We start from the raw sequence: 27,017 nt of genomic DNA, 5'->3' as shown, positions 1-27,017 counted from the left end.
CTACTATTATATTTCTCAACTTGCTGCGTATGACTCAGTTTGAAGATAAAAACTGATATACAAACGTGCTCAATTAGGCTTAAATCTAACATGCTTTCATTGATCAACGTTCATGTTAAGTCCATTTTGAATCTTCCCTTTCAAGAAGCAATTTGTTGCAAACTGGTGTTCCTCAAGGAGCAGCGTTAAGCTGTTCAGTATACAGGTTGATTCACGAGGATTTACCATCCCTTACAGAGCTTATTTCCGAAGACATTCTGAGTAAAAAAATGTCATATAAACATTTGTCCTATTCTGAGTATTTTCAGAATTACACTACTTTGAAGTTGTTTGTAAAATACCATTATTCTTGAGTTTTAAGGGTAAAAGAATATTACAAATAATTGTGAATTCCATAGTTGCTTCGTAAGGAATTTTTTTTTTCGATTTTTAACTACAAAATTAGATTTTCTTACGCATTTATCACAACAATTGTTACAAATCACGCCACTCTTGTAAATTCTTTTAAGATTGTACATTAGGATGCATAATTAAACTAAAAGGAATAAAGTTCCTAAAGTCGTATGATTTGTAACAATTTATTGTTGTGATAAGTGTGTAAGAATGATGTCATTTTTAGTTAAAAATAGCAAAACAAAATCTGTACAAAGCAATTAACAACACATTTTTAACTTCAGAATACTAGCCAATTAAAGAAATGATACTTCTGAATAGTTCATTCTCTATTTCTAATATTCTTTTATTCTTAAAACTAAAGAAAAAAGGTATTTTACTAACAACTTCAAATTAGTGTAACTCTGAAAATATTAAGATTAGAACAAATGTGTGTATGACATTTTTTGCTCAGAATGTCTTCGGGAATAAGCTTCGTAAGTGACTGTAAATCCTCATGAATCACTCTGTTTACATAAACTGTCCTGTCCTTAAATACTAATAAAACTACCTATATTCAATTTTCTTTAACATCGAAAGGTTTACCTCCACCTATGAATAATTATCACTTAGTAATACATAATATTTCATGTAATGAATTAACAAATAATTATTGTAATTCCTCACATCTAACACCTTCCACACAAGTCAAATATTTAGGGATTATTATAGATCAGCTTTAAGTTGGGATAAAAAATTGCTTTTATGTGTACAAGTATAAGAAAGACAATTTATAAATTCATAATACTTCGAAATTTTATCACTAAGGAGGCATTGAGAATAATATTTTTAGCTTTAGTACAATCATTAATACAATATGGTATAATAAATTGGGTGAAGTAGCATTATCTGTACTTAATCCATTAATTTTATTACACAGAAGGTTAATAAAAATTTGTGTAACCAAAAATATGGATTACCCAACAAATTTAATTTATACAGATTTTAAAGTATTAACTATTAAAGAAACAATGCTAATGGCTTCATTGCTAGATGCAAGGCATTGAAACAACTATTGAAGAAATTTATAAATATAGTTTACTAAGTCACTACCACAGAAATCAAATAAAACATAAATCTAATCAACATGAATATCATACTCGAAGACAAAAGTCTACTTTCCCATTAATTGAGCTAAATGTCATACAAGTGCAGCTCTTAAACATGGTACAAGTTTCGGCTCAAGACTTCATAATAAAATTACAAACCATTTTTCAAATTTGAAATACACAAGCCTGGCTCTTACAGTAGTGGCTAGAAACATTTTTGTTTTATAATTTTAATTTGTACTCACTAGCTAGCTAAGCTAGCTAGTTAAATAAATAAAAAATATACAAACGATTTAATGCAAGAATTAAAATGTATACCCAACATAAAATGCCTACTGTATGCAGATGATTTAGTCTTTTACGCTGAAACACCCAAAAGAAAAGCTGAGTCAAAAACCACTAACATTCTTAACACCGCACTCAACATTCTGGAACAATGGCCTAACCATAATAACGTAAATATGACTAGAATTAAGTTCCAAAGCTTCTCTTTAAGTCATCAAGTCATACACCCTAAGATACAAAGATATTCCACTTCATCAAACTGATGTATGTAGAACTAACCTTTGATAGGAAATTAAAATGGTTTCACCAGGCAGAAAAAAATTATATGCTCATCATCCAAAAGGATGTGACTTTTGGTGTTCCAAATAAGTACTTTAGTACGATTCTTGGCATCTCTCAGTGCAGTCCCTACCCGGAGATCCGACTGAGGGACTATTTTACCTCCGGAGAATTTTACACTGAGGGACTCCATGAATCAGAAGCAGTGAAAAATATAGTGGGACTGCGTTGGTGTTAATGCAGCTTATGTGGGTACCTCTTTGTTACTTGTTAGCTTAAACGACAAGTTTAAGCCCCCTTACCACGACAAGGTGAGTACCCAAGTGTAATTTCTATAAAATAAAAAAAGAAGAAATACCAATCTATATCACAGACACACTCATTGCTAAAACTCCAGTTGTGAACGAAATTTCTTCATGGAAATGGGTGATTCCAGAACACAGCATACAAACTCCAGGAAATCATTCCAAAAATGATCCTCCATACATTCTTAAGTTAGATGCCATGGAACTACTCTACAGCACATATAAGGATCACCTTCAAATTTATACAGATGGATCTCTAAATCCTAATAATGGGACATCAGGAGCAGGGTATTATATTCCAAAATATCAAGAAAGTTATTTCATACCATGTTCAGCCTCCTCCAGTCTTGACACTGAATTGCTAGTTATTGATGCTGCTCTTCAGTGTGTTACTCAAATTTCTGAAAAATCTATTTGCATACTTACCTACTCCAAGGGGGCTATATTTAATATAATTAAATATGTACCAAACCTATATGCACATAGAATTATTCCAATTCAGAAACAACTAAGTAAACTAAAAGAACTCCAAAAGGAAATAACATTTCAATGGATACCTAGTCATTGTGGTATACCTGGAAACGAGGAAGTCAATAATATTGCAAAACAGGCAACATATTTGCAACCAAGACCTCTTCAAGTGATATCTCTATCCAGTGCTTTTGCTTCAGTAAAGTCTAATTTTATAAACCTATGGATCAACAATTGGCTCTCTTCTGACAAAGGAAAAATTTTACAGTCTGTACAAAAGAAACCAAATGACCTGAAAATGTACAAAAACTTGCCCAGACATGTTCAAACATTTTTAACAAGAGCCAGAACAGGTCACATTGTCACTCAATTGTACCTACACCAATTTCACATTTCTGATAATCCTACTTGTCTGTGGTGTAATAATCATGATGAAGATCTGGAACACATTCTTCTACTATATATGTCCATCCATAAACCACAAAAGAAGTAAATTAAAATCATCAATACCAGTTGCAGAAGACACAGCCCTGCAGTATATATTGATTACACCCCAACTCTGGCTACTAGCAACAGCCATCTATAATGAACACCGATCAAAATACTCCTCATTTCTCGTAAAAAACAACTGAATAGACTACAGTGGACTATAGTGCACTTTATGTTGTCAGAAAACAGCTGGATACATTAAGAAGATTGATTGATTCAAAAGGGTTATATGGAATTCAACGAATTGCAGATTCAAAATGTACATGCTACCTCAAAATAATATTGTACTGTTGTGAACCCCTAATAACAGCTTCAGAGACAGTATTAGATAAAATCAATCAAGTGCAAAACCAAGTCCTATGCCTTTTCACTGGTGGAATCAAAACTACTCTAATTAATACCATGCTCCTCTTACCAGGACTTCAATTCATAGATTAATTGAAGAGAAGGCACTAATTCTATACGAAAAGCTGTTAAGAATTCCAGGAGACTAATTCTGGGAATTTTATCATAATGTCGAAAGAAGATTGAAAATATAACATGGATTATACAAAACGTCATGGAATTGAGGGAAATACATCAGACCTTTAATACTCCAGAACCTCTTCCCCAATTTTTAAAACCAATACTTTCTAACTCCATCTTATTCTCTATAGATTTGGAAGATATTATTTGTAAGAAACACCAATAGATATGAAGGGTACACGGGAATAACGATCAAGGTCCATTTTAGAAAGTTTCGAGAAAAACGAATTTTAAAGTTTAAGCACTTAATACTTTGTTATGTGTGTAATTAATAGAAATTGACTTAGTGGAATGTCAAGAACGATTATTTCTTATTACTGGCTACACCTAATGATAGTACTTCCTTTCCACTACAAGATGGTATTATTAATTCAATTTCGATTTTTGATGGACCTTGATCGTTTTTCCTGTGTATCCTTCATATATGAAGACCTCCCTCAAAGAAGGTTGTATATCATATGATAAAGTATAATTATGATATACAACCTTCTTTGAGGGAGGTCTTCATATTAAGATCCTAAGATAACTATTAACCTCAATTATCCAGAAACTGATTATCTTCATGTCTATACAGACTGATCCAAAATGAACAATGATAGTAATGTTGGTGCCGGTGTATACAGTGATATCTTTGCTTTCTATACAGTGGTAGGCACCCATAGGTCAGCTTATGATGGTGAAATTGAAGCTATCAGGGTAGCCTTAACTCAACTGATATGTCACCAAAATAAATTCAAGAATGTCGTCATTCTGTGCGACTTCAAAGCAGCCATAGAATCTGTAGGTTCCTCAGATCCCGAGTCTTCATCAATCCAAGACTGTCAAAATGCCATACAACTATTACAAACAAAACACAAAATCGTGGTACTACAGTAGGTCCCTGGGCACTGCAGCTTATTTGGCAATGAGCAGGCCAATGCCTTGGCAAAAAAAAAAAAAGGTGCTAAAATTTTACAAACATCACCAACATCCTTCCAGACAATAAAATTGTACAGGAAATAAGTTGCCCATAACATTGCAGAAAAAACATATGACAAACACTGGAAAAGGGACCTTCTATCAATACCTAACAGACCAAGAAGATTGGCAGTTGCGCATTTCCACCTCGCGACTGGACATGACTGCTTGGCGCAGCATCTCCATCGCTTCGGTATTTATCCAAATCCAACCTGCACTCTTTGCGACCTTCACGAAGCGATGAATAGGGATCATCTCCAACGTTGCCCAGCTCTAAAATCACTGACAGAATGTGCCAGATACTGGGAAACGAGAAGCCTCACACCTCTGCTTAGTTAGTTCTAAATTCAAGGATTTTGTTTAGTTACTTTTTCAGATTTAATTTTAAGTTGTATCCAATTTTATTGTTTTAATCTTGAGGTTGTGATTAGGTCGAAGATATATTATCTATGTACATGTCATTAGAATAAATAAATATTTCTCTAACTCCTAAAAGATGCCAATTTGATGGCATTGTCTACATATTCTGTCCTGAGCGAAAGCTTCTCACAGTAAAAGTTTCACTTATAAAAGCTTTAGCACTTTCGGCCTGAAAACTTAAAATACCTATATCACAATATTGTCGCTGCACCTCTAAAATCCGCTATGTGCAAATAAACACATCTCAGGAGAAAGAAAAAAACATCATATTTAATTCTTTTGCTTTTCGAAGCTACATTCGGTATAATTTCAATCATTACATGAAAAATGATAAAATTATACCGGAAGTAGCTTTGAAAATCAAAGGAATTAAAAGTGACGTTTTTTTTCTCTCTCTCCTGAAAAATCTGTTTAAATGCACACAGAGGATTTTGGAGGTGGAGCGACGATATGCTTTAAGGGGACACTCAACTATATTTTGGAACTTTTTTCCTATTTGACCAATCTTTTTCAAATTTGGAGAAAAAGTTTAATATACACATGGAAAATAACATGCAAAATCTCAGCTCATTAAATCCAATAATTTTCAAAATAAAAAATATTTCAATTTTTAATCAATCATTAATTGAAATATCACTTTTAATTATCATTTTTTTTTTTTGGCTTTGTGCATTTGACTGTGACTTCTCAATGAATAGGGGAAGAATTCTGCGTATTGATTTAGTTCTGTCACGTAAATTAGTGTAGAAATTTAATTTTTCATTTCTATGACACTTTTTCTCCAATTTTTAAGTTGAGTGTCTCCTTAATGCCTCAGGAAAATAAATGTTTCAACTTCGAAACCACAGAAGTCGAAATGTAACCCGTTAGGTAAGTAGACAGTACGAAATACAGTATCTCACAGTCTAGAGATAATTAATTAGTTGTTCTATTATAAAACTGAGTCTGAGGAAACTCTTAAATAATTTGATATAGTAACACTACACACTGTTCACTGATCAGTTTTTAAGTTCAGTGAGGCAAGGTGCTGAAGTATAGGAAAATAAACCAAGCAGCTTTAAAAAATGTAACTTTGCCGAAGAACATTGACCACAGGTTTAACTCTTAACTTTAGCATTATACAAGGGTTACTTATTACGTCATAGCAACCAATTTTTTGGAGAAAAAATGTATTTTAATAAATAAATTTCGAAATTTGCATATTCAAAGGTGCAACACATGCTATCTATTAATGACAGAATAGTTATTTTACACAACTAAAACTCCTACAATTAAATTAAATCAATAATAAATTAATATTATTTCATTTTTATGTCTAATTCCTCATTAAATAGCATACGGGTCCAACGGACCCATGTTATGTAAATGTGTAGGAAAAGTAACTCATGCATCGTAGGGTTAAACGAGGAGATAACTAAGTGACAGAAGAGTGAGGACTGTGACAAGCTTAGAGTGGGTTAGATGAGGGGATAGCTAAGTGACATAGGCCGAGGAATGTGAGAAGGTTGGTCACAGATATCACTACTGTCTCTCCATATCAGTCCACAACTGGTGCCGCTAAAATAAACGAATACTGTATTTATTTTCTTGAACTATTATTAGAAAGCAAATTAAGTCTTTTACTATGCACCAAATAAAGAATAATTTTTCATTTTGTGAACAATGATGGATGCAAGGGAAAACGAAATACTCTGATGAGAGGCAGCTAACAGATGGAACTACAGGTAAGTCTACGAAAAGAAAAAAAATTTGGGCTAGCAAGTCAAACCAAGATAGATAATCTCCTATGTTTTAATCGATTATTTAACGACACTAAATCAACTACACAGTCACTGACGGCATTTGACGAAATGAGTCCAAGGATTCGCTATCAGATTACTTGGTATTAGTTTTACAGTTGCAGAAAATCTCGGAAAAAAACTCATCAGCCCAAGTGGAATTTGATCTCACATCCAAACACAACTTCAGATCACAAGTCCACCACATTACCTTGCCCATCTTCTATGCTGCCAGGCACTAAGATCTCAACAGTCTTGAGCATTTACATAAGAGGGGTACAGTGTAACAGCAAAAGAGACTTGTTTTCATGAAAACAGAAGCCAGACTAACAGCATTCTGAATATAAATAGGCCTACAATCTATCTTTCCCATTTCTCTCAGTTCGAAGACTTGCCAATTGAAAAGCGGTAAATTGTAAAAATCAACCTGAACTGTTTTATCGATTCTAACTTTCAGATTTTCTGACAGCAGACTAGATGACAAAAGCTTCTCAACCAAACAATAACACGCATTTCCCATACTTATTCTACGTTTAATTTCCTCCCAAGTGTCATTTATATTTGTTACTGTTGCTCCTAGATATTTGAATTTTTCCACCTCTTCGAAGGATAAATCTCCAATTTTTATTTTAGACTTCAGTAGTGTTTTCAAATAAATATCTGTAAATGAATGATCACATATGGGCCACAGTATACACAACAGACAATATAGCTTTAATATTACATGAACGCTACAGTCGCAGTAGTGAATGTCGCCTAAGATATGGATATTTGTCATTGACAAAGAGGGTTACCTTTAATGGAAATCCGTTGTTGTGCTCACCTCAAGCCACAGAACTCCAATTTTGTGTTATTCTCAAAAATGTGCAATGGATTTTCTAGTGTTTTATACCAGTCATGCCGTTACACAAAACAAGCAGTAGATAATCTAAAACTCGTAGTTTCAAAATAGGCTAGCCTCTTGGTCTAGTGGTTAGCAACGCTGGCTCCGGTTCGATTCCCGACACTGTCTAGACATTTTTTATCTCCCCTCACTATAGCAATGAAGCAATTTTATTTCTACTGTAGTGTACAGGTGACAAGGTGGAAGTAAGTAGCCATGGCGATGGTTCTGCTAAATGGAAATCAACAAGTTTGGAAACTAAATTGGCTGCATTAAAGATTTGGATGAAGGAATAAAACAGACAGCAGTTTCACAGAAATGTGGATTTTCACAATCTACAGTGGCTACTTTTCTTTAAACAAGGAAAGAAATTGAGGAAAGTGTTAGAAGCGGCAAATTTGATCCAGCATGAAAATGACTGAAGACGGCAGTTTCAGATGATGATGAGACAGTGCTACAATAGAATGGCTTAATGAAATGAGGGCTCAAAGTTCTTATACACAGTCCTATGATCTGCCAAAAAGTCCTTCATTTTGCCAGTCTACTCGGTGATTCAAACTACAAAGCTACCAATGGCTGGCTATAGGTTTCAAGGACAGGCATAACATTGTCTACAAAGTGACGGGAGGGGAAGAGAAGTCTGCTCCCATTGGTGAAGCTGATGTGTGGCGAGAAAGTCAAATGAAAATCATACTCGAAAAGTATAGCTCTGAAGACTTCTTTAATGTCAACGAAACAGGATTGTTTTTCGAAATAATTCCAGAAAAAAACAATGGCTTATAAGGGTGAAAAATTTAAGGAAGGAAGGAAAGCAATCAAAGATGCATCTTTCAGTCCTGTTCTGCACAAATGCTACAGAAACTGAAAAGCCATCTCCACTAGTCAGTGGCGTAACTTTTTATAGCTGGGACCCTCAGCAAAAATGATCTGGGCCCTCTTTTCTTACTACCATTTTTTCATATTGTCATAATTTTATTTTTTACATCTAATTTGAATAAAACAATTTTATTTAACATAGAAAAATACTCCATTTTTAAACAAAATTAAGTCAACAAAACTGAAAAAAATTTAAATGATATAACTATTAATAAGGCTATAATTACACAATAATAGGCCTACCTAAAATAAATTTAATATGATGCTTAGTTCAACACGCGCTTTTTTCTTCTGGCTTTTTGACAAGCAAATGACTCAATCAAATCATGTAGATCAAGTCTTTGGGCCTTTTCACATTCAACACTTAATATACTGAGAGCACTAAGTTTTTCTTGAGTCATGGTACTGGAACACTGGGATTCGTTCCACCACAGGTAATTTGTGTTTTTGACTACTTGGTCGAAATACTGAGTCTATTTTAGTCAATTTCGAATCAAATTTTTCAAATATTTTCCTTTTGCACCACTTAAATGTTCATAATTAGTTTTAAAAGGTTTCATTGCCACAAAGCACGAGAAAAATTATTAATTAAATCTAGTAACAAGCAGAAGTGTTGCTATACAAAACTTCTTTATTTCAATGTGTGTTTATTGTTTATATGCTGCGATTACGCCTGGCAACCGATAACATGAAAATACACCACGAGAAACAATGTCTCTATCCATAAAAATCTGTCACATTTTCAAAATTGGTGTCACTGCAGTATGGTTGTGGGCGAGTCTACTGAGGCAATCGACGGAGGTGTATGATGCAAAGTACTGCAAGTTGGATCATTATATATGCATCCTCAGGTCCAGTGATGGTGGTCGTTACCACAGATTTCCATATGCCAGAGAGTAAAAAGAGTGGCTATGAGTTATGGAAAATACGTAATATGGGCCTTGAACTGTAATTCGAACTTTTCCAAATATGCGTCAGTAATCACTGAACGTTTTTGGCCCCGCAAAGCAGGATCTGCGGGGGTATAAGTTACACCACTGCCACTAGTCATCAGTAAGGCCTGGATGCTTCAAGAATGTAAAGATCTTGTCAGATAAGAAAAAATAAAAATCCAAGTGAAAATTTTTTTAGTTTCTTTAAAGTATTTTTATTAATTTTAAAAACTTATTCTAACATATCAGGTGTCTATTTTTATTTGGTTTCAGTTAATTACAAGGCGAATAAGAGGGCCTGGATGACAGCCTTAATATTCAGTGAGTGACTTCTGTTGCTAGACAGAATAATGAAGAAAGAAAACTGGAAAATAGTGATGCTTGTGGGTAACTGCAGTGCTCACAACAATGCACCAAAACTTGACAATGTTGAGTTGTGTTATTTCCTACCTAATTGCACTCCAATAATAGGATATAAGGATCATTAAGAACTTTAAAGGAAAATATCATACAAATTTGATTGAAAGGGTGATTACAAACCTGGAACGGAAAGTGTAAAATCCATTCAAAATTGATGTGAAGCAAGTGTGTGAAATGATTTCTAGCAGCTGAGTGAGTGTTGAGGAAAAAGCAATTTAAAACTGTTGGAGAAAGCAAAGCTTGTGAACAATGATGTAAGTGGCAACCAACTGTGAAAAGGAGTCTCAAGCCTATCCTCAGGAATGTCCGCAATTGTACGAAAAAGTCACTGAAAAGAAAATTGATGTGCTCGTTGATGATTATGTGTCTGTGAATGATGTTGTATCAGTGTTTACGGAGTGCAGTGATGAATCTAAAGTTGAAGCCTTGCAAACCCAAAGGAGCTAAGTGACAAAACTGTGTTTTTTTGGGAAATAAGTAAAAACTAATTTATGCTTCAGGCTTTTAATATAACAAAATACAGCAAAAAATTATTAACATACTTTAAATCATGCTTTATTGATTACATGTGTTTTTTAGATTATAATTACTCATACACTTCATAAAAAATACTTGAATTTGAGATATGTGGAAAGGAGCTAAGTGCAACCTGAAATTTATATTGAACAGAGCTAAGTACCTTGCTATCTTTGGAAACTATGCAGATTAAAGTTTGCCTGGAATTAGAAAAAAGTGAAAAATAAAGGAAAATTAATGTTACCAGTGTTATTAATGTTCTTAGGTCTAAACATTGATGGCAGTAGGCATACAAAACATGTTAGAACCTTCAATTTAGGCGAAAAAGCGCGGAAAAAATTCTCGATTTTCTTGTCTTGGCCTATGTAAGGAAGCATTTTCTGTAAGTCTTCTTTCTTCATAGCAGAGGAGCAACTGTTGCTGGAAGAGCTTGAATTTGTATCTTGGCAATTTTTTCCATTGTGGCTTCAGAACTTTGTAGGACTTGAAATCACAGATTTCACTGAAACTCTAGCTGATTTGCACAACACTCGATGCTGATTTCTCTACCATAATCCAAGCAACCTTACAGATTTTCAGTTTAGATGTGTTGATTGTCAGAGATGCTGTTTCATCAACGTCAAAGAATTTTCCTGCCATGCGGAAAGTCTTGAATGGTCTAGAAAGTCTCGCTTCTTCAATGGCTGTAGCAACGTGTCCCAGAACTTGATTGTTACTTGTAACCTTCCAACGTTGTTCTATTAAAGCAAAATCACAATCTGCAGAACCAAAACTGTGGCCCACCGTGAGAAATTTGAGTTCTATCTTATCAAACATTCCTATGGCAATAAGATAAAGGTACAGAAATATCATCATGTGGTTTTTAAGCTGACCGCAAAAGTTGCCACTCCAAATCACAATCTTCTTCTTGGACGTGATGAGATGCTCGTTGATTGCACGGAGTAAACATGATGCCATCTGATTTCCTTCACGTGTTGACTCACCTTCATGCCAGAAACACATGACAGCATCTGAAGTATCTTGAATGTGGATGCCAAAATTATAGATGCCAAGGTGCCGATAATAATGCATGTTAGAGTATTATTAACTTAGATATCTGGAAAATCTTCTGCAAATCTACGCTTAAGGTACATGTGTCACTAGCAGGAAGTGTGATGGAAATTATATCATGTTTTGTGGCATTGAAAGCATTCTCAGTTGCAATTCCATTTCAATGTTTGCTCTCCTCACTTCAGTCTTGTCAGGCTCTGGCACTTTACTTTTAGAAGATACATGTTTTGCGAGTATCCACCCTAGGTTTCCGAAAGGTTAGATTTGGGAAATCAGTCAAGAAAACCTTCCGATAGAACTTGTATGTTACATGACCATCTGGGTGTTTTTCTTTTACAATTTTTTGAAGTCTATTCATGTTCAAGTCGGAACTGAGATATTCTTTTATACATTTATGTCCAGCATAATAACTAGGTAGCGTACTGTTGGTATGGACTGTATATCCTTTTTTACTTTATTTCTGTCTGCAACAGTGAACTTGAAGATTTTTAGTCCATTCCTTTTGTCTTTGAAAGTAGTTTTCCCTTCCTTTTTTTCTTTATCAGTAATTCTATCCATTTTGAGGATTTGACTCCAAATACCTCCATAAAAGTAGTCTTGCATACTCTTTTGTGTGAGCTGTTCCCATCAGAAACCTGGTAAGAAACTGAAGTTTGCCGTCTGCTTATACATGGATCTTCATTCCTTCTCCACTGGATTGGAACAAGCTCAATTAACCCCTTCAAGTACGTTCCCTGTTTATTCATGTCCAGGCAGTGGAATTCCTTGAAGAGCTTCTCAGTGATGTTTCCTCTGTCTTCTAAAACCTGCCAGTATTCATATCGGCATTTACACTTCACCTGTCACAATAGAATATAATAATTACAACACGAAGCTTAATGGTAATATAACTGTAATAGATTTTTTTTCCCCCTTAAGAGTATTCATATCCATCAAAACAGAAAATGAAAAGCACTTTCTTCCAGTTTAACAAAAAGTTTACTTCATAATCATAAATTTTCATGCTTCATGAAACTGCTGTAGGTACTATCAAGAAAATGTGAGGTTATGAATATCATAAACAAAGTTTAAACTGACAATAGTAAAAATATTAATGAACCAGTAGCTATAATAATATATTTCGAATATAAAATAAATATATATCAAATAAATATAATATTCAATTATTTTGCCTGATCTTACCTGTTTACTTCGGAGTGGTTTTTCTTCAACATGTTTACCACTTCCAGTTACATATGATTTCCAACTCACACGTGCTTTGTGCATTCACCTTAACTTCTTGCGGCAACCTTCAATTTGTGTTTCGTCATTAAATGCAGCTGATTCCTCAATCATTATTAGCAAAAGGTACGCCAAAAATACAACAAAATAGTCACTAGTCCATCTTTCACTGAACAGAATCAGCTGTACAAAGAGAATGCTCCACAGCTCCTAAACTACTGCAGTATGTAAGTACATAAATGGATGATTTATTATATTTAGTTTATTTACATGTTACCTCCTAGTATTATCCTGCAGGTTAAACAGTACTCTTTTTATCCTATATGATAAATCACAGACCCTCAATATAACAATACAACCTGCTAGGGCACGCAAATATCGTTATACGGAGGTTTGACTGTATCTTTAAGTAAATATAACGTCATTGGACTGTATAACAGTACTAACAATGTGATTTTACCCTCTTTGGTGACATCTGGTATGAGTTGGCAACACTGAAGAGACGGCCAAATTTATTAGACTTTTAGGAACTACATTTATGTGATCCTCAATGTACTGGTATAGATTCAGAACAGTAAGCAATAATCATCCTACATTCACATTTTAGTTTTTTATCCTAATTTAGAATAAAATCATCTGACAATTACAAATATCAATTCAATTGGACCAACTTTGACGACCTCCATACATTACGTTACAGATGAAAGTGATTATTTTTAAGCACACGTACAAATAAATATACAATCGAAGTAAAAATCTTTTAGAGAGAACAGAATCAACAATATATTTCAGCTGAATATCTTCACACAAACTTATTCTTCCAAATTTAATAGCTGGATAGACATTACATTATAAACTGCAAGGAAAAATAAATACTGCATGATATAGGAAACAATAGACAGTTTACAAACTACCAATGCATAATTTAATGGGGATAGAATTAGCAAAACACACGTACCTTTAAGTAGTTTGCAGTAGTTGATTATTACTGGTGACAATGCCTGTGGTGGGGGCAGTGACAATGGTGACCATGACAATAAAATAGCTACAAATTTCGAAGAAGTGAAACAATAGTACTTTTTCACAATTGATGCCGGTGTTTATGTTTCTGAGTCAATAATCCACCTCACAGTTCTGAAGAACTTGCAGACTGTGGACAGGGGTTTTTAACAACTTGTAGTGTTCCTCAGAGAAGTAGCCGTAATGTGTAACCACCTAAAAAGAATGAGAGAGAGAAAATTTATCTATCGATAAATAGACCGACTATTTGTGCAAGAAGGGGACGGAATAGAAACTAATGGCAGTGAATTAATTTTAAAAAATACTATGATGCTTCTTAATGGAGAGTATTGATTGGTGTGCCAGCATCGAATTCTATTTATTCAGACTGTCTTATATTTATTGATAAATTGTTCATGATAAATTAAAACAGCAGTCACTTAACTACTGTATACTTGTAGATAAAAGTATTATTAAAGTGTGTGGAAGAGTACCTACCTAAACTCTGAGGACTAATTATTAACATTGTGCGTACCTAATATCTTATACATCGCACATGTTTATCATATTATTATCCTTTATATAGTACACCCAACATTTAACACTGAAACACTAAAAATCGCCAGTTTTCAGTCTAAGTTTTGTAGAATATGTAAGCTTACACTAATATAAAATTACAAAAACAGCAGGACAACCTATGTTATAAATCAATATGTCTGCTTTTATGTTTCATGTCATACCAACCCTATAAAAAGCTTTTTTTATTGAATCAATGGAAAAATCGATAATGTTAAGTCAACTAATGTTTAATACACTTTGTAAATGCGCTCTCAAAAGTTACAAGCATTGCCAACATGCACTATTGCCATCTATGAAGTAATTTGAGAACTTCGGATCTATTGTTACTTCATTACTAAGCGCTAATAATAAAAACACCTAGTATTAACATTGTAATAAGATAGTAATGCATATCATTGATTTTATTTGAAGATATCGTTAGCAGATAACATTAAAAACGATCAAATATAGTAGAGAACATGAAAGTAAAGATAGTGACTAGGTGGCAGCACAGATATTAATTGGCTCGTATGCCTCTCGTAAAGTTTATTAAATATGAACATGTTAAGGGTAAATCAGTAATGAATCTTGGTAAAGACTGAATATAAAGGGCCGTATAAAAAATATAACAATTTAAATGTTAAATAATTATTGTTTTACCCGAAACATCTCATTTTTTTCATTCATAGTGTTCTGCCCAAGGGCAGGTCTTTCACTGCAAACCCAACAGTTTTCAGTCTTCCTTATTTTCTGCCTTCCTTTATTTTTTTATTTATTTTAGTAGGTTATTTTACGTCGCTTTATCAACATCTTAGGTTATTTAGCGTCTGAATGAGATGGTGATAATGCTGGTGAAATGAGTCCAGCGTCCAGCACCGAAAGTTACCCAGCATTTGCTCATATTGGGTTGAGGGAAAACCCTGGAAAAAATCTCAACCAGGTAACTTGCCCCGACCGGGAATCGAACCCGGGCCACCTGGTTTCGCGGCTAGACGCGCTAACCTTTATTCCACAGGTGTGGACCTGCCTTCCTCTTTGTCTCCCCATATGATCCATATACCGTAATGTCGTCTATCATCTGATATCTTCTTCTGCCACGAACTCTTCTCCTGTTCACCATTCCTTCCAGTGCATCCTTCAGTAGACAGTTCCTTCTCAACCAGTGACCCAGCCAATTCCTTTTCCTCTTTCTGATCAGTTTCAGCATCGTTTAGTCTCTTCCTTAGTTCTTTCACCAGAGGTCCGCAGAAGATGCTTCTTTTTCTATTAAAAGCTTCCTTTGTCATTGCTATTCTCCTTTTGACTTCTTGGCAGCAGCTCATGTTACTGCTCATAGTACACCCCAAGTATTTGAAGCTGTCCACTTGCTCTATTGCCTCATTTAGAATTCCCAAGTTTACCTTCTTTACTTTTCTTCATATGACCATGGTCTTTATCTTCATTCCATACTGCTCACAGCTGTCATTTAGCTCCAGTAGCATATCTCTTAGTATCTCTTCTATATACAAAATAATAAAAAAACAACTTTAAAAAACGTAATATGGAAATTTAAACTAAAGAATTATTCATTACTTATAACAGGATATATTATTTATATTTAACAAATGACAACTTGAGATATCTTCAATTCTACATAGACGCTAAAATTGTCTACTGAGATAGGGCTTCTAGAAACAAAAACAACAGTACTTGTAGAAGAAAACATACATAATGAATTGACTATAATAAACTGCAGCTATGTTGTGTTAAAAGTAGCTAACTTTTTTAAGAAAAAAACTCATAAAAAACATTTTCAATTACAATTTATTACACTTGTATCCCCATTCAAAAAACCTTGAGATCGAGTGAGTTAGCTCAAATAGTAAAGTTTGAGACTCGCATTCAGGAGAGCCTGGATTCAAATCCACTGTGGAGTAACGGTTAGCATGCTTGACCATGAAACGATTGGGCCCGGGTTCAAATCCTGGTTGGGACAAGTTACCTGGTTGAGGTTTTTTCCACGGTTTTCCCTCAAACTATTAAGAGCAAATGCTGGGTGACTTTCGATGCTGGACCCTGGATTCATTTTGCTGGTATTATCATCTTCATCTCATTCAGACGCTAGATAACCACCACAGTTGATAAAGCCTCGTAAAATAATCAATTAAAAAATCCATGGCCGAAATCTGACTTGAGTTTTCATGGTTTTCCTCAGTCACGGGGGCAGGTGCCAGGTTGGAGGTTACATGCCATGATTCATCACCGCTTCAATCACCAATATCATGAACATTAATCAAGTCTAAATACAGTTACATGAACATAAGCCATCTATAACATACGACAATAGAAACAGGAACTCAACACTGATATACCAAAAGATCCTAAACACGAGATGTTAAAGTGTATATAAATAAACTTAACAAAAAAAAAAAAAAACTTGCGTTTCTTGTGGAAACTGAAATATAATTATTAAGCAACATTATGTTTATTGTGATTTTAAAATATGTGGGCTTAATATTTAATGCTAAAATAATAATAATAATAATAATAATAATAATAATAATAATAATAATAATAATAATAATAATAATGCATTTAATTATTTAATATTTCATGAAAAAATATTAATTCATTATCATACTTTATTTTGTTCTTCGAATACAGTTGAAATGTTTTGGTCACAGCAATAATTAGATCAACAAAGAAGAGAGAAATTGATGGGTGAAATATCCGCCATCACCCAGGATTGAACAATGTTAAATTTTAATTTGTCATATTTTCATTAAAATGGATCTTATCCACCACTTTGTTTCGCATCTAGGTGTGCACAAGTGGAAAATTAATCATAATCTAAAGACTGAAGCTAACTGATTAGACCTCCTGAAATTGCAGCTATGTGAGTTTTCAATAAATTGGTTGGGTTTATTTTTAACTTACTTACTTACTCCATGGCGATTACATTCCTTGAAGGAACAGAGCCTGCCTAGCAATAGAAGCCCATTCTCTTCTGTACTGAGTTTTCCTCCTCCATGCCCTTATACCCATCTGCTTCCATGTCCTTTGTTCTTATGCCTTAATCATCTATTAATTATCTGTCCGGTTTCATTTGCTTCAACTTTCTAAACAGATTACATTTTTTACGGGATAGGATTGTTGGCCCTATGCCCAATCCCCCAACCTGGAGGACCGGGTCCTTTGATTTCGGAGTTTCCATCTCCTAGATCAGTTGCTGTCTCTACAGCTGCAGAGCCTGATATGCCCCTCCCTACGTTGAGGGATCTCATCTGCCTCTTGTGCTGTTGGCACTCTCACTCCTCATCCGCCTTCAGAGCCGCTGGATCTCCTCTTCTGGGTTGCTTCTTTGTCTGGGCCTTCACCTTTGGCCTCTCTGGCATGGGAGACCCTACCAGTAGCTATGCTACCGCCGACACAGCCCAAAGGATCACCAGACCATGCAAACACTCCCACCACCGTTAAGGTCATGCAACCCCTAGGGAGTGGTTTATTTTTAACAGCTTCTATTATAAGACATCAAAAGTTCGAAACTGATCAAATATTAGCAAGGTAAGTTTCTGTAACAGTCCACCAAGGCACCTGGACCATACATTATTTATCTATAACTTCATCCATCTAGCTTTTTGTGTGATCACTAATCTTACACAAAATGCTCTTTAGGCAGTTTTTTCTTCGGCAATGTCTTCCTTTTAAAAATAGTAAAGGGAGCAATTTTGTTCCATCAGCACAGCATGACAAAACTGTATAATGACTTTTTCATGTCCACAATTGTAACAATAATACTTCTTGTACTTTCAGAATCTACTGCTTTATTTGGGGACACATCTAATTCAGAAGCTTAGCTATGTTTTTTAACTATGAAAGTTCAAAATTTTCTCGTTTTCTTGCATTAATGATATACCTATGAAAATCTAAAATTGAAGTGGTGAGATCAATAACCATTCAAGTCCACTTCTGGTCATTCATTTTTTGCAAATTTGAAGTTAAATTTTGGATATTTCCACAAGTGTTACGACTTTAAAAGTTGGTATACTACTTTGTCTTGATCTCTAAAACAATCAGAAATATTACGTGCAAAAATTAATTAGGTAAGAAATAAAAAAAAAATTTTTGCCTTTTTCTCGAAACTTGTGTAAATGGACTTGAATGGTTATTGATCTCACCGCTTCAATTTCATTCATAATACTAGCTATCTGTGTACAAGACGCACCTCGTCATTTAGACATATTTTCAGAGGAAAAAGTGTGATTCTTTTAAAAAGCCCTAGCCTGTTTTAAAGGGCTATAGTGGTGCCGCTCGGGTATCCCCACATTGATTAAATTGTGCCCACCCAAATGCTTCATCAAATTAGAAATGTTGTTGCTGCAATACACAGCCAAGAACTTTGTATGTTTTGCTCTTAAAGGGAAGTAAATTCGACTTCTGTGTCGTATGAAGGGTTTGCGGGAAAAACAATGAATGTCACAAATCTGTTAAGATTGATGTCATTATCTAATTCAATGGATCACTACGAAATTTAGTGTTGTTCTTATGAAAAATGGTAAAAAGGAGAATTACCACCATGAATACAGTAATCCTTTCCTTTATTTTCTATAGAAACAGCAATACATCTTGCAGTTATAGACTAAATTAGATCATTATCTAATCCTTAACAGAAATGTGACATTCATCGCCTTTCCCGCAAACCCTTAATATATTTAATGATATGTAGAAGAACTTTGTCTCCGAATGAGAGGGCTTCAGGCAAAAGATACCATTTCTAGCCCGTAATCAGTAGTCTGGAATTCTGTTTTCAAGATGTTTTCAACTCAGAAATAGAATTAAGCACTGACTTGTACACAGTAACATGGAAGGTCTTAAGGAGATGATGACCATGTAGACAGACATCATAAACCGCTCAACCAGTATATTTGTACCACCCCCTAGTTAAGGAAAGACCATTCTACTGAGCATATTATACACAACTATATGTTGTAACTGGATTCCAAAATTGGAGTTTGTTTTTTCATTTTTTCTAGTAGTTTCTAGGACTGAAACTGTGACATCTAAGCTAACTCTTTAAAGAAACAGAATCTCTAGGGAATGAAGGAGAAAGGGATGGAAGGGAAGAGATGAAATTACATTGAAAAAGATTCTACTAAATATAGGATGACTGTGAGCGTAGTGAAATATAAAATTATAAGTCAAGGTTGTGTGGTAAATCTTTTATTTCACATCATGTAAAAGACTCCATTTAAACTCCATAATCGAGTATAACATGTATATTATAGAATACATTCTACATTTTACAGAAACAGGCATTTTTGTCACTTAACTGCAACCATATTTACAATGCACAATTGTGTAAGAAAATATCACCAAACGTTTATGACCTTTGTTTTTTCTTTTTACACAGGTATTTTTTTTAAGTTTACATAAGTTTAAGTAAGTATTTCCAGGTATTTTTTCCTCCATGAGCTAGTAAAAAGCTTCTCAAGCCATTTTCCCAGGTGTACCTCAAAACAGAGAGGAAACGTTTTCTTTTATTTCTAATATTTGGTGTTCATCTCTCTCTCTTTTGCCCGTGGACCCTTACACCTCCAAACATTCAAGACTACCTTCTAACTTTACACACATCACATCACAGATACACCTGGGACAAATCCACCAGCATTGCCAACTGTTTGCCCATTGGGGTATATGCTGGAAAAGAAGCAACAATGCTCGATCTCCTACACATTACTTTCCTACAAAGAGAGAAATTTAGTGAGGCACTGTATATTGTGTGTGTGTTTGTGTGTGTGGAGAGAGAGAGATAGGAGAAGGTATTTCCATGTGTACATCGGTGTGTATAATGCTGATTTACAAAATTATACTCTGAAAAACTTTCACTACAATATTTGAAAGCACCTCTTTTTACTTTCAAGTGGTAAGAACATGGCTTCGAACTTTTGTTTTAATTACTGATGACATCACATTATTGTTGGACGCAAATTTTGGACATTTTACAACAATAATTTACACTATCTTGCTTATGTGTTAACCAAATATCAGTAATAATGAAAATTTAAAATTATATACCTATTCGAAGTTAAAGTTTATTTTCTTTTTCTAAATAATGCCTCTGTCCTTAACATTACAACAATACATCCTCAAACTCAGTCAGTCGTTTTATCAGGCAGTCTGTAGGCGTCTGCTACATCGATGGACGTGTCTTCAAAGCACCAACTATACAAACATCACAGTTCTTGCTGCCTCTTTTCCCCCGTTTCAGTAAATCACAGAAAGTTACGGTTGTTTATTTTGCTTTGTACAAAAAAGTTTATATTTTTTCTTTGTAACACAACTCATTCTCCTCATCATTCTAACGGAACCATGAAAGACCTACACACTTCATACCGCAGACACTTTACAGAGATTAATGTGAAAATTAAAAGCTTGGATGGAAAAAGTCCCCTCCTTAACAACCTTCTAAAGAAAAATATTATATCTGTTGGCCATAGAGTGATCCTCCGTTTAGAGAACAGAACCAGACAAATAAAGACAAACATATATATTTTTTTGTGTTACACAGTTACGATATGTTCCACAGATGATTCTTATTAATATTATTACACGAAAGAATCAGCATTTGGAAGTATTCTAGCAAAACACTTTGTGATGTAATAGCTCTTCCATCAGGTATAAATTATCACCAGACAGGGTGCATGAAGAACGAGACGTTGTTTCACAATATATATAATGGGCATTAGCCACTTGTACTCTGGTATTTAATAGTAAAAGGTGTCAAGAGTTCCACTTCATAATGCATATAAATACTTCGAAATGCTCTTTCTAATTCTGTTGAAAACATACAATACAGATACCAAACAGTTGTACATACATTTTTTAATACAAGCAATCATTCTTTCAACTTCCTCGTTATACAAAGTGTAGAGAAAGTATGTTTTTTACTATGATATGAGCCTGGGAAAAAATGAAGGACAATTCTGCCACAGAATCACTCTCTGTCTTTCGAATTAAGTACAAAGTTACTGCATGTAGCAATGACTTGTACCCCCAACTTAAAAAAGACTTTGCCTCTCCCATCCCCCAACTCTACAAGAAGGAAATGTTCACCAAAATTTTTTGACACTGGAAATAGAAAAATATTTTTAAAACATAGAAAGAACAATGACTATTTCTTTTAGTTTAAGACAGAACTCTCTGTTTCACCGTCGTCGTCGTCATCATCATCATCATCATCATCACAATGCTGGGGAGGTTACTCCCAATGCACCACGCACCCTTTTAATCAAAATATACAGTATTTTGGTTGAAATAAGATAAACGGTACCTTACACCTAGGCCCTAGAGATGCTATTATTGACAAAATAAATAAATTACAAGACTACACACATATTCATATAGATTTTTTTCTTGTGGACATACAGACATGTACCTTACACTTCACTGATAAAAACGTCACCTTCCAAACAAAATGGAATTATTGGTGTAAACTTGCAGGAGCAAACAAATCCAGGAGAAATCACTGCCTTGTACGAATTTTCGGCTGCTCATTGCGAGAGATGAAGTCTTTATTTCCAGTGCTGCCTGACGATCCCTGCTGTAATCGAGATTTCTCTTGGACCAGTAAAAAATAATCCCAAAAAAACTGTTTGCAAAGTGTGGATCCACTTCTTATGTGTAGCATGTTTTTACATACTGCTGGAGCATTAAATTGGACCACAATGCATACACAACGACAACTCACTGGATCTTCCAACCCCACGTTTAGTCCCAGCACCAAGATTCAAACGCTTACAAAAATAAAGTTCTTCATTTTTTTTTCTTTTTTCTTTTTTTTTTTAAGTTTTTACCAGTCGACATAGTTCCTGAGATCTTGTCAAAATAAAAAATGTTGAAGCAAAATATTCCTTGCTTTTATTTTCTTTTTCATTCGTTGAAAACATCGGGCATTGTCCCACGGGTATAACGATTAATAATTGCACATTATGCAGTCCCACATCGCACAAGGCACACACACACACACTTTCTGAGAGTTAGCTGGTGCCACCCGGCGACTCGATATGTACAAACAGGTCCGCAGGTCACGCCCCTGTGCAGTCGATCTCAACAATGTCCTTGGGAACATCCACGAACTGGTACACCAACCTCTGACCGTCCACTTTCGCCAGGATGCCTCGTTGGTAGTAATACCTACAACCACAAAACAAACACTGTATTTTAGGTACCAGCTAACTGTTTGTCTTGTACGACTCCCAAATGAGACGAAAATTAAATTTCGACATTCAAATTTCCCTCTCTTTTAATTTGGAGAAGACAAAGAGACAGACAGAGAGGAATGTATTCTTTACTCTCAAAATTTGTTTGGAATTAAAGGAAAATATTTTAGAATTCAACTGTTCAGAAAACATAGGATCACCACAGTCTAGCTAGTATATACAGTCACGAAGCTCAATACATAGTAAATATCAATACATAGATAGTTGCTAACCACTAGGATCGCTGCTATCGCCTCATCACAGACAATGCGAAATAGTACCGGCACAGTCTATTGTTCCTAGCACCCTCACAACTCAAGCTTCGTGACTGTATATACTAGACTGTGGTATCACATACAACAAAAAGACGTATTTCGTTGTCCTACAGATATGACATAACTATTGAAACTGTACACCCTTTTGTATGTGATAAGTTCATTCTCTCGCTAAAATACTCAATATTCACTGATATGATTTTGTCCAGAAATGTGGAACTATGTTTTATGGATGTAATATCACTATAAATGGTTCAATAAATATCATGACCACATAATATGTCCCCCCTCCCCACTCTGTAATAAACGAATTTACGGAAAGCCAAAAATTGTTAATTTTGTGAATTTTTTTTAAAAGATATCAGTTTATTTCAGGAGGGATATTTAGATTTTTAAATAATTTTATTTCAATTTCATTGACAAAATTCTCACCTTAGTGCCCTTCCCATGGTCTCGTAGTTCATGTCGGGTTTATTTTTGTGCAGTCCCCACAAGCGAGACACGGCTTTGGAGTCGACCAGCTTGAAGACTCCTTTCTCCCGATTGGTCCACTTGATGTAACGCGGGCAGTAGTCTCGGTCTTGGAGGAGCTTCAGAAGGAACTCCCACAGGTACGTTGTTGAGCCTGCACACGAGATACGTTACGTTAGTACGCTTTTTCAATGGACCAGTTTCTTAAGTTTCTAAACAAATAATAATAATAATAATAATAATAATAATAATAATAATAATAATAATAATAATAATAATAATAATAATGGTAATACAGAACTACAGAAATATAAAATACATGTGAAAAAAGAATACAGCTAATTATTGGCTCATTGTGTTCTTGACGGAAATTTAACAGCTAAAAATTCTGAGATATGAATTTATACTGTATAATCTGTATACTGTGTAGATCAGTTATGATGCACACATATTACGATGTTCGTAAATTCATCAACTAACTAAAATTAAATGCTCACACGGTTTGTACTTGACTCTGTCCCGTTCTCTGTGAGATAATGCATTTATTATGCAAGAGAGGCAAATTTAGAAGTAATAGCAGTAGTATACTGTAAGAGAACAGTTTATACTGCCAAAAGTATCTCTACTTCTGCTCAGTGCTATCCCGGCGAGGGATAATAATGTCCTCTCTCCTGCATTTTCTTGCCTCTAAATGATTTTGTGAATATGTATGCTTCGTGACATAATTCTATTAAAACACGTACGTATTCTTAGCCTTTATAATTATAGGCCTATCTGTTTTAAGTCTCGGTAGTACTGACATGTTAATATTAGATTGATAATATCTTTTCGCGGTATTTTAAATTAAAATTCATGTATATAGCACATTTTTTTCACGATTACATCAGACTGTAACATAATCGAGATTCCCCCCCACCCCTTTTTTTTGTAAGTATCGGTACATGAAATACAACTTTTTCAAACTATGCAGAAAAACAGAGAAGAGGGACAGGAGGGAAAGAGTGCCATAGCACCCCTTTGAATAAAGAAATCGCACACAGATTATAATAATAATAATAATAATAATAATAATAATAATAATAATAATAATGCAGAACAACCATATAGAGTGTTAGTTGGGAGGCCGGAGGGAAAAAGACCTTTGGGGAGGCCGAGACGTAGATGGGAAGATAATATTAAAATGGATTTGAGGGAGGTGGGATATGATGGTAGAGACTGGATTAATCTTGCTCAGGATAGGGACCAATGGCGGGCTTATGTGAGGGCGGCAATGAAACTTCGGGTTCCTTAAAAGCCAGTAAGTAAGTATGCTGAACAACTTCAGCCTATAAGCACCTTCGCGGCTCTTCCTCTTGACGGCACCGGGTTCGCCGCTCTTGGGCTTCTTCATCTTCTTCTTGGGGCGCGGCTGGTAGTCCAGACCGCCCAGCATGTACAGCTCGTCACCCACGCTGGACGTGGCCACGGCCTGTTGGATGACCGACGTGGGGATGGCGGGTCTGGGCGGCGAAGGCGCAGGCGGCGCCGCGAACTGTTGGGGCGCCGTCGGGTGGTGGTATGCCTGCTGCGTCGGCAGCTGTTGGTGGTGCGACGGGGGCGCCAGGTAACCGCCGTAGCCGTCCGGCACTGCGAAGCAAAGACAGGGACAGTCAGTCACGGTGCGAGAAGCTATCGTACAACCATGCTTCCAAACTAAACAACTGTCCTCATCTATTCATTCATAGTTTTGTCTTTCACTGCAAATGTAGCATTTTCCAATCTTCCCTATTTTCCATTTTCCTCTTGTCACTATATAAAATAATTAAAAAATCATACAAATACAAAACCGGGAGCATAAATACAGTAGGTTCACATATTAATTGCCATAAAATTTAAAAGAGATGTATTTTAAGAAAGTTAGTCCGTACAAAATTAACTCAAAATTTAAGAAAATTATAGTAGGCCTATTACCTGTGTTCATTTACAGCAAAAAAAAAATATGGACTGTAATTCCTACGTCTACAGTTTCGGTTAAGTGCAAATATTAGATTCTTGCTAAGTGTAGAATGGCATATTAAGTCTTAAATCAGATACGACCATCGATGTTTTATTCTCAATATACGGTATATATAATCACAGTCTTATACAGTCACGAAGCTTAAGTTGTGAGGATGCTAGGAACAATAGACTCTGCCGGTACTATTTCGCATTGGTGTAATGAGGCGATATTAGCGATCCTAGTGGTTAGCAATTATCTATGTATGCATATTTACTACGTATTGAGCTTCGTGACTGTATATACTAGACTGTGGTATAATTAATTACTCGTATATTAAAACAAAAAAAAGTGGAACAAAATCGGGTACAACTACGACATATCAAGCGCCGTGCTATAGCGGCAACTTCTCTGACACGTGTACCTTGCGGGTCAAACCTTCCCTTTTCCATTAGGGCACTAGGCGATTTACAACCTAACTTTGGGTACAAGACTTAACTTTTTATTACACCAAAATTAGTTGCTAAATAGTAAATATGAATTAAGTTCGTGGCACGACGGGTCACAGAGGCTTTGGCCGATCAGCCCACTGATATTCTCACGTCCACATGCCTCAGCAGAAGCAGTCAGCCACTAGAGGATAAGGTGTGGTTAGCACCATAATCAGCTATCAGCCGTTGTAGCTAGCTTTCGAAACCGAATTTCTCTACTCACTATAGCGCCCCAAATTCATCACGATGCTGGGTGGGCACCGTCCCATACATTGGCTAAAATTTCATGATAAAATTTATTTCCTCATGAGGATCCAAACCAGCGTTCATTCAGTATCGCTTTAAGCCACGCGGCGGGAGTGTTAAAACCGTAACAAGTATTACTTGAGTATAATAATAATAATAATAATAATAATAATAATAATAATAATAATAATAATAATAATAATAAATCAGTGCTATGTATTCAATAAAAATTCGCATTGTCATTAAACGAGTTTTGAAAGCATTGTTGTAATGTCGTAAATAATAGTAATATACTTGTTTAAAATCGTCTTCGTAATATTTGACATATTTTACGAATCATAAGTTTAGTGTAAAAATAGATAAAAATACGTATTTTTCCCAACTCGCCTGCTTCACTTCCCCCCTACGCTGCACGTTGCTATGGGCAAACAGTAATTTTATTTATTTATTGGAGTTAGGCTATATTAATATTTTGATATAACTCATACATGTGTGTGATTTAATGTTAATGTGCTAACATATCATGCACTACTTTCTCTTACGTTTCCATTCGTTATCATGTATAGGCCTACTGAATACGTCCCTTCATAATTATTCTGAGCAATTGCTCTACCACGCACATTCTATGAACAGATTTTATTAGTACAATAACGCATGTTTCCAAGAACTCGTTTGCTATTTCGTTACCATGGACATGGGCTAAGTCTTTTTCTCTAATTTAAAACAATAATTTTAACAATATTCTGATGCGCATACAAAGCAGGTTGCGGCGCGAAGTTGTTTTTTGGCTGGATTGTTCGACATTGACCGTGGCCGTGCTGCTGTGAGGTTAGGGTCGTGGCAATTCAGCCAATTGGACCATATAGTGAGGCCGGCG

At 35.2% G+C, this 27,017-nt stretch overlaps 1 protein-coding gene across 3 annotated transcripts in view; it reads right to left on the bottom strand.

Annotated features, from left to right (window-relative positions):
• Window positions 1-19,628: 19,628 nt before the first annotated feature.
• Window positions 19,629-27,017, bottom strand: part of Eip74EF (Ecdysone-induced protein E74) — a 1,140,187-nt gene continuing 1,132,798 nt past the window's right edge. For all 3 annotated transcript variants that reach the window (XM_069821505.1, XM_069821504.1, XM_069821506.1), the window contains 3 exons: window positions 24,764-25,054; window positions 23,390-23,582; window positions 19,629-22,617 (listed from right to left, as the gene is read on the bottom strand). In XM_069821505.1, coding sequence (XP_069677606.1) covers window positions 22,509-22,617; window positions 23,390-23,582; window positions 24,764-25,054 — 593 coding nt within the window. In that variant the 3' untranslated portion in view covers window positions 19,629-22,508. The remainder of the gene's footprint in view (window positions 22,618-23,389; window positions 23,583-24,763; window positions 25,055-27,017) is intronic.

This window comes from Periplaneta americana, chromosome 3 (assembly GCF_040183065.1).
Source record: "Periplaneta americana isolate PAMFEO1 chromosome 3, P.americana_PAMFEO1_priV1, whole genome shotgun sequence".
Taxonomy (NCBI): domain Eukaryota; kingdom Metazoa; phylum Arthropoda; class Insecta; order Blattodea; family Blattidae; genus Periplaneta; species Periplaneta americana.
The sequence above is the reverse complement of the archived record's forward strand: the minus strand, read 5'-3'. Positions and strand labels throughout refer to the sequence as shown.